General features: G+C 48.9%; 1 protein-coding gene across 3 annotated transcripts in view; it reads right to left on the reverse strand.

Annotated features, from left to right (window-relative positions):
- The window catches only part of LOC144509082 (beta-1,3-N-acetylglucosaminyltransferase lunatic fringe-like), a 54,889-nt gene extending 45,482 nt beyond the window's left edge, over positions 1-9,407 (reverse strand). For 2 of the 3 annotated variants that reach the window (XM_078237416.1, XM_078237415.1), the window contains exon 1: positions 8,575-9,391. In XM_078237416.1, the coding sequence (XP_078093542.1) occupies positions 8,575-8,985 (411 nt within the window). In that variant the 5' untranslated portion in view covers positions 8,986-9,391. Of the gene's footprint in view, positions 1-8,574 lie in introns of all 3 variants that reach the window. The other variant, XR_013500393.1, reaches the window with a different exon arrangement.
- Between the last annotated feature and the right edge of the window lie 322 nt (positions 9,408-9,729).

Genomic DNA, 9,729 nt, shown 5'->3' on the forward strand with positions numbered 1-9,729 from the left:
AGTGCAGAGAAGGTTTACCAGGATGTTGCCTGGTATGGAGGGTCTTAGCTATGAGGAGAGATTGGGTAAACTGGGGTTGTTCTCCCTGGAAAGACGGAGAATGAGGGGAGATCTAATAGAGGTGTACAAGATTATGAAGGGGATAGATAGGGTGAACGGTGGGAAGCTTTTTCCCAGATCAGAAGTGACGTTCACGAGGGGTCATGGGCTCAAGGTGAGAGGGGCGAAGTATAACTCAGATATTAGAGGGATGTTTTTTACACAGAGGGTGGTGGGGGCCTGGAATGCGTTGCCAAGTAGGGTGGTGGAGGCAGGCACGCTGATATCGTTTAAGACTTACCTGGATAGTCACATGAGCAGCCTGGGAATGGAGGGATACAAACGATTGGTCTAGTTGGACCAAGGAGCGGCACAGGCTTGGAGGGCCGAAGGGCCTGTTTCCTGTGCTGTACTGTTCTTTGTTCTTTGTTCTTTGTACCCCAGGCATACTCTCTTCCACCTTCTTCCATCGGGGCAGCACAGTGGGAGCATGGGGGAGGTGATGGCCTAGTGGTATTATTGTGCCTCACAGCACCAGGGACTTGGATTCAATTCCCGGCTTGGCCCACAGTCTGTGCAGAGTCTGCACCTCCTCCCAGTGTCTGCGTGGGTTTCCTCCGGGTGCTCCGGTTTCCTCCCATGGTCTGAAAGACGTGCTGGTTAGGGTGCATTGGCCGTGCTAAATTCTCCCTCAGTGTACCCGAACAGGCGCCGGAGTGTGGCGACTAGGGGATTTTCACAGTAACTTCATTGCAGTGTTAATGTAAGCCTACTTGTGACAATAAATAAACTTAATAGACTGACAATAATACCACTAGGCCATCACCTCCCCCATTAATGAATCATTAATCTGCCGTCCTGACCCAGTCTGATCTACATGTGACTCCAGGCCACAGCAATGTGGTTGACTCTTAACAGAAATGGCCGAGCGAGACATTCAGTTCAGGGATGGGCAACAAATGCTGGCCCAGCCAGCGATGCTCACATCCCATGAGGGAAGAAGAGACAAGAGGTTTAAAGTTTGCAAACCCACATCAGTTACAAATAAAAAGAAACTCTTGCCAACAGCAGAAGGGCGATAACTCATCAGTCTTGGTTTAAAAAAAAGAGGCAACATCAGGAAACATTTTTGAACAAGGCGAGTTATTTTGGTCTAGAATGCACTTCCTGAAGCAGTGGTGGAAGCAGTAGTGTCAAGCGTAGCTCTTAAAACAGAGTTAGATCAATATTCGAGGCGAAAAAGCAAGCAACTGTGGGGAAAGAGCAAAAGGGGGCGTGAAATTCATTGGGTAGCCCCAAGAGCTGGCCCGTAATAAGTCTTCGGAGGCAGAAGTCCCTTTATTTACAATTCCAATACAGTGCTCTCAGTCAGCGGTCTACCTTCGGGAGTGCCAGAGGAACGGACACTCCCGGTTAAGTACAAGGAAAAGACTCCCTGATTGGCCCATCAATTGACTCCTTAATAATGGAACTCTTTTTGACGTCCATTCTCCAATAGGCCAACCTCAATGGCCTGATTGAAGTCATGACACGGCCCAAGCATGATGGGCCGAATGGCCTTCTCCTGCGTCATGCAATCCGAACAAAACCCGCGAGTTAGTGCCGAGATAGATCAGATTGTACCGTCACCCCTGACAACAGGTCACAGAAGCAAAAAGGTCAACATTCTGAATACCTCAATATATTTTAGGAATAATTACGCTTTAAATTGATTTTTCTGTTATCCCTTCAGCGGACTCGTGGCTTGACGTATGAGGAGCGTTTGAGGATTCTGGGTCTGTACTCGATGGAGTTTAGAAAGATGAGGGGGGATCTCATCAAAACGTAGAGTACAGAAAGGCCTGGATAGAGTGGACGTGGGGAAGATGTTTCCATTAGTCGGAGAGACTCGGATCCGAGGGCACAGCCTCAGAGTAAAGGGACGGTCCTTTAGAACCGAGATGAAGAGGAATTTCTTCAGCCAGAGGGTGGTGAATCTGTGGAGCTCATTGCCAGAGGGCGATGGAGGCCAGGTCACTGAGTGTATTTAAGACAGAGATAGATAGGTTCTTGATTGGTGAGAAAGCAGGAGAATGTCAGGGTGGCACAGTGATTAGCATTGCTGCCTCACAGCGCAGGGTTCCAGGTTCAATTCCGGCCTCGGGTCACTGTCTGTGTGGAGTTTGCACATTCTCCCTGTGTCTGCATGGGTCTCCTCCGGGTGCTCCGGTTTCCTCCCACAGTCCAAAGATGTGCGGGTTAGGTTGATTGGCCGTGCTAAATTGACCCTTAGTGTCAGGGGGATTAGCAAGATAAATGCGTGGGGTTACAGGAATAGGGATTGGGTGGGATTGTGGTCGGTACAGACTCGATGGGCTGAATGGCCTCTTTCTGTACTGTAGGGACTCTAATGAGGTTGAGAAACTTATCAGCCATGATAAGTTCGATGGGCCAAATGGCCTACTCCTGCTTCTAGTTTCTCTGTTTCTAAAATGCTTCCAGTTATTTAGCTGGCTACGTTGATTCATTTTATTACCCATACACCTTTTGAATTAGAATTGAGTTAAGGTTTACTAAATATAGTAAAACTATAGAGAACTATATCGAAAAAACTCTTGTGTTATTCATAGGAAGTATGTACATACTTGCTTCCTGTCACACTTCTATTGTCACACATTAGCCTATCTTCTAGGCAAAGACACTCAATGTGTTCCAGTGACAAGACCCTTTGCTGTTTTAAGAATATCACTGTCCATTGGACTGATGAGTGGCAAGTTACATTCATGCATTCATGTCGAGAGGGCTAGAATACAAGAGCAGGGATGTACTTCTGAGGCTGTATAAGGCTCTGGTCAGACCCCATTTGGAGTATTGTGAACAGTTTTGGGCCGCATATCTAAGGTAGGATGCGCTGGCCTTGGAAAGGGTCCAGAGGAGGTTCACAAGAACGATCCCTGGAATGAAGAGCTTGTCGTATGAGGAACGTCTGAGGACTCTGGGTCTGTATCCGTTGGAGTTTAGAAGGATGAGGGGGGATCTTACTGAAACTTACAGGATACTGCGAGGCCTGGATAGAGTGGATGTAGAGAGGATGCTTCTATGAGTAGGAAAAGCTAGAACCAGAGGGCACAACCTCAGGCTAAAGGGACGATCCTTTAAAACAGAGATGAGGAGAAATTTCTTCAGTCAGAGAGTGGTGAATCTGTGGAACTCTTTGCCGCAGAAGGCTGTGGAGGCCGGGTCATTGAGTGTCTTTAAGACAGAGATAGATAGGTTCTTGATTAATAAGGGGATCAGGGGTTATGGGGAAAAGGCAGGAAAGTGGGGATGAGAAAAATATCAGCCCTGATTGAATGGCGGAGCAGATTCGATGGGCTGAGTGGCCTAATTCTGCTCCTACGACTTATGCCACACAAGTGCCAGGCAATGACCATCTCTAACAAGAAAGGATCCAACCATCACCTGTTGACATTCAATGGCATTACCATCGCTGAATCCCCCACGAGGGTGGCACAGTGGTTGGCACTGCTGCCTCACAGCGTCAGGGTCCCGGGTTCAATTCTGGCCTCAGGTAACTGTCTGCATGGAGTTGGCATGTTCTCCCCATGTCTGCGTGGGTTTCCTCCAGGTGCTTCAGGTTCCCCCCACAATCCAAAGATCTGCAGGTTAGAGTGGATTGGCCATGCTAAATTGACCCTAGTGTCAGGGGGATTAGCAGGGTAAATATGTAGGGTTACGGGAATGGGGCCTGGGTGGGATTGTGGTTGGTGCAGACTCGATGGGCCGAATGGCCTCCTTCTGCACTGTATGCGTGAAAAAAGTTACATCCTGGGGGTTACCATTGACCAAAACCTGAATCAGACCCAGCCAGATAAATGACTACAAGAGCGGGTCAGAGATGAGAAATTCTTCGGCGACTAACTCAACTCTTGACTCCCCAAAATCTATCCACCATCTACAAGGCACAAGTCAGGAGTGTGATGGAATACTCCCCACTTGCCTGGATGGGTGCAGCTCTAACAACACAAGAAGCTCAACACCATCCAGGACAAAGCAGCCCCCCTTGATTGGCACCCATCCACCACCTTAAACATTCACTCCTTACATCACTGGCACACAGTGGCAACCATGCATGCCATCAACAAGATATATTGCAGCAGCTTACCAACCTCAACAGTGCCCATCAAACCCCTGACCTCTACCAACTAGAAGGACAAGGGCAACACCACCACCTGTAAGTTCCCCTCCAAGCCACTCACCATTCTGACCTGGAAATATTTCGCCGTTCCTTCACTGTCATTGGGTCAAAATCTTGCAACTCTCTCCCTAACGGCACGGTAGCACAGTGGTTAGCACTGCTGCTTCACAGCTCCAGGGTCCCGGGTTCGATTCCCGGCTCGGGTCACTGTCTGTGTGGAGTTTGCACATTCTCCCCGTGTCTGCGTGGGTTTCCTTCGAGTGCTCCGGTTTCCTCCCACAGTCCAAAGGTCTGCGGGTTAGGTGGATTGGCCATGCTAAATTGACCCTAGTGTCAGGGGGATTAGCAGGGTAAATATGTAGGGTTACGGGAATGGGGCCTGGGTGGGATTGTGGTTGGTGCAGACTCGATGGGCCGAATGGCCTCCTTCTGCACTGTATGCGTGAAAAAAGTTACATCCTGGGGGTTACCATTGACCAAAACCTGAATCAGACCCAGCCAGATAAATGACTACAAGAGCGGGTCAGAGATGAGAAATTCTTCGGCGACTAACTCAACTCTTGACTCCCCAAAATCTATCCACCATCTACAAGGCACAAGTCAGGAGTGTGATGGAATACTCCCCACTTGCCTGGATGGGTGCAGCTCCAACAACACAAGAAGCTCAACACCATCCAGGACAAAGCAGCCCCCCTTGATTGGCACCCATCCACCACCTTAAACATTCACTCCTTACATCACTGGCACACAGTGGCAACCATGCGTGCCATCAACAAGATATATTGCAGCAGCTTACCAACCTCAACAGTGCCCATCAAACCCCTGACCTCTACCAACTAGAAGGACAAGGGCAACACCACCACCTGTAAGTTCCCCTCCAAGCCACTCACCATTCTGACCTGGAAATATTTCACCGTTCCTTCACTGTCATTGGGTCAAAATCTTGCAACTCTCGCCCTAACGGCACGGTAGCACAGTGGTTAACACTGCTGCTTCACAGCTCCAGGGTCCCGGGTTCGATTCCCGGCTCGGGTCACTGTCTGTGTGGAGTTTGCACATTCTCCTCGTGTCTGTGTGGGTTTCCTCCGGGTGCTCCGGTTTCCTCCCACAGTCCAAAGATGTGCGGGTTAGGTTGATTGGCCAGGTTAAAAATTGTCCCTGAGATGTGTAGTTAGAGGGATTGGCGGGTGAATATGTGGGGGTAGGGCCTGGGTGGGATTGTGGTCGGTGCAGACTCGATGGGCCGAATGGCCTCCTTCTGCACTGTAGGGTTTCTATGATTCTAACAGCATCATGGGTGTACCTACACCACACAGACTGCAAGCAGTTCAAGAAGGCAGCTCACCCACCACCTTCTTAAAGGGCAATTAGGGATGGGCAATAAATGCTGGCCGAGCCAGCGACGCCCACAGAATCCCTACAGTGCAGAAGGAGGCCATTCGGCCCATCGAGTCTGCACTGACCACAATCCCACCCAGGTCCTATCCCCATAACCCCATGCATTTACCCTAGCTAGTACACCTGACTCTAAGGGACAATTTAGCATGGCCAATCCACCTAACCCGCATATCTTTGGACTGTGGGTGGAAACCGGAACACCCGGAGGAAACCCAGGCAGGCACGGGGAGAATGTGCAAACTCCACACAGACAGGGAATCGAACCCGGGTCCCTGGCACTGTGAGGCAGCAGTGCTAACCACTGTGGGTCCACATCCCATGATAGATTTTAAGTTACCTTCTCTAATAATATTTATTCTGTAATATTTTGACAAATTGGCTCCCTGAGGCGCCTCCCACTGCTCGGAGACATTGGGTGTTCCAAAGGGGATAGGCATATAGCCTGCCCTCTGACCTTTGCCCTTGGGTAGCAGCTGGTTGACCCGCCCACCCTCCACTCACTGTCATGGCAAATCATCATCACGCCTGCTGTGTCCTTCCCCCTGCCACCCAGGACCTGACCAAACCTCGGGGAAGCCGGAATTCCCTCGAGTATCAGAAATCAAAGGTTGCCCCATTATGGAGGCGTTCAGGATGAGGTTCAGATCCGAGTCTCACAGATTTGGGAGTCAGGGCTCATGGGAAGAACAGGCAGGGAAGTGCAGTCAAGGCCACAGTCAGGTCAGCCATGATCTTACCAACTGGCAGAGCAGGTTCGAGGGGCTGAATGGCTTCTTCCATTCCCTCCAATAATCCATAGAATCCAGAGAGTGCAGAAAGAGGCCAATCGGCCCATCGAGTCTGCTCTGATTCCATGAAAGAGGACCCCACTGATGCCCTCACCTCCCTCCTGACCTATCCCTGTAATTCTACTCATTTAGCATGGCCAATCCACCTAACCTACACATCTTTGGACACTATGGGGCAATTTAGCATGGCCAATCCACCTAACCTACACATCTTTGGACACTAAGGAACAATTTAGCATGGCCAATCCACCTAACCTACACATCTTTGGACACTAAGGAACAATTTAGCATGGCCAATCCACCTAACCTACACATCTTTGGACACTAAGGAACAATTTAGCATGGCCAATCCACCTAACCTACACATCTTGGGACACTAAGGAACAATTTAGCATAGCCAATCCACCTAACCTACACATCTTTGGACACTAAGGAACAATTTAGCATGGCCAATCCACCTAACCTACACATCTTTGGAGTGTGGGAGGAAACCAGAGCACCCGGAGGAAACCCAAGCAGACATGGGGAGAACATGCAGACTCCACACAGACAGTCACCCGCATATGACAAAAGCCTTTGGGGGTGGGGGGGGTGGGGGGGGGGGGTGGGGGGGGGGGTGCTCCCTTGCCTTTTTGGAGTGAGGGGAGAACATTAGTACTGATTATGATTTGCAAAACAGGATGTGAAAAAGCAGCCAGAAACATTGTACAGTAAAAATCTCTCGCGATGCAATAAATTCACCACCCACACCCGCTATCCCGGCTGGAGAGACAAATTGTTTAAGCTTACTCATACCCGGAGCCCTCAAGCAGTCCTCATGCATCAAGTTTTTTTCTATCATAAGATATAGGAGCAGATTTAGGCCATTCGGCCCATTGAGTCCGCTCCGCCATTCAACCATGGCAGATATGCCCCACCTTCTTCCGTCGGGAAAAAGATACAAAAGTCTGAGGTCACGTTACAACCGACTCAAGAGGCGATGGCCTCGTGGTACTATCGCTAGACTGTTAATCTAGAAACTCAGCTAATGTTCTGGGGACCCAGGTTCGAATCCCGCCCACGGCAGATAGCGGAATTAGAATTCCACACAAAAAAAAATCTGGAATTAGGAATTTACTGATGACCACGAAACCATTGTCGGAAAAACCCATCTGGTTCACTAATGTCCTTCAGGGAAGGAAATCTGCCATCCTTACCCGATCTGGCCTACATGTGGCTCCAGAGCCACAGCAATGTGGTTGACTCTCATCTGCCCTCGGGTGACTAGGGATGGGCAATAAATGCTGGCCCAGCCAGCGATCCCCATGTCCCACGAATGTATAAAAAAAAGAACAGCTTCTTCCCTGCTGCCATCAGACTTTTGGATGGACCTACCTTATATTAAGTTGATCTTTCTCTACACCCTAGCTGTGACTGTAACACCTCATTCTGCACCCTCTCCTTTCCTTCTCCCCTATGTACTCCATGAACAGCATGCTTTGTCTGTACTTTTCACTGCATCCCAATACAAAGAATCCTACAGTGCAGGAGGAGGCCATTCGGCCCATTGGATCTGCACCGACCACATTCCCATGCAGGCCCTATTCCCATAAACCAGTGATTCCCAAACTTTTTTCACTGGGCCGCACTTTCGGAATAAAAATTTGCTCGCGCCACACCAAATTTTTTATTGATAAGAAATACGTTCAAAAACAAAAAAAAACAACTCCTAGCAGTGCTTGATTCATAACATAGAACACAACTACTTTATAATATCATGGGACATCCAGAAAGTATAAAACAATGCTTGTTTAAACCATGTTTAAATGTTTCTTTGATTGTCCTTGAATCTTCCCGCCACACTTGCCATCCTCTCTCACCGCACCAGTGTGGCGCGCCGCACCCTTTGGGAACCACTGCCATAAACCCATGCACTTACCCTAGCTAGACCGACTATAAGGGACAATTTAGCATGGCCAATCCATCTAACCAGCATGTCTTTTGGACTCTGGGAGGAAACTGGAGGAAACCCACGCAGACATGGGAAGAATGTGCAAACTCCACGGAGACAGTCACCCAAGCGGGAATCGAACCCGGGTCCCTGGCGCTGTGAGGCCGCAGTGCTAACCACTGTGCCACCCAAATGTGACAACAATCATTCAATTCAAACCACAGTGAAGAGAATACACCCACCTGCCGCCAAGCTCTGGAGATCCAGGTTTCCAAGAGTAACTCCAGTCTGGATTTGTGGAACTTGTGGGTGGTTTTGACAGCAATAAAGACATCTCTCAGTTCCACTTTCTTCCCCAGGTGAGTGCCAGGCAGCTGGGGATGGGCAGCAGTAGCAGAAGGAGTGCCCCTCCTGCCCTGCCCTGGTGCTGAGCTGTGGGCGCCCAGGTAAGCTCGCAGCCGCGCAGCCAGCCCCCAGCCAGCCAGCGGCTCCTCTCCCGAATCCACGCCGCCCGGGGCGTGCGAAAAGCGGCCACTTCCCATCCTGAGCCCGCTGCTTTCCTCTCGCCTCTGTCGGTCCACGAAAGAGACCAACAAGAAAGTAACCGTGGCTCCAGATATTGCCAACAAGATCTTCTTTAAACAGAGCCGCATCTTTTAATTCTTTAAGACAATTAATTATTTTTTCTTAAAATCCAAGTCGTAACAGTGAAATAAAACTCCAACTCAAGTAGAGTTTATTCATCTTTCTATTCAATATCAACTGGGGAAAAAATCCAATTAAACTAACATTTTCCAATCAGTAAATTTAAAAGGGAAATTTAATTGAAAATTACCATTAAAAAATAATCTCCCCTCTCTTCCCAGAAGTGTAATTATTCCAGGAAATTAACTCTTAATGCTGTTTCACCCTCCCTCTCTGAAATTTTACTTCCCCAGCCAAACATTAAGAATTAAACCACTCAAAGTCTGCAGCTTCTGAATTCAGCAAGTGTGTCTGAACTTCCTGGCATCCTCATTCACTCACGCTGCCACCTGTCCCCCAACTCCAGCCTGTCACAACTTTATTTTGCAACACTATTCTGTGTCAATTTCAGAAATTAAGGGGAGGTGCGGTTGCAATGAGTGACGGGCCAGGAGGCACCCAATCACAGAGGAAGGAGGTGATGTGAGATGTGACCCATCCTCTATTTTTATTAACCCTTCAAGCACCCCTTTTTGCCATCCCTCAGAGCTCTCAGCCCTGCTTTCTGTTCAAAAGTGGGCAGCTAAAAGTTTCCTCCGACAATCCAAAGATAAGTTAAGTTAAAGTTTATTTATTAGTCACAAGTCGGCTTACATTAACACCGCAATGAAGTTACTGTGCAAATCTCCGAGTCGCCACACTATTCAGGTGCA

This window comes from Mustelus asterias, chromosome 21 (assembly GCF_964213995.1).
Source record: "Mustelus asterias chromosome 21, sMusAst1.hap1.1, whole genome shotgun sequence".
Lineage (NCBI taxonomy): Eukaryota > Metazoa > Chordata > Chondrichthyes > Carcharhiniformes > Triakidae > Mustelus > Mustelus asterias.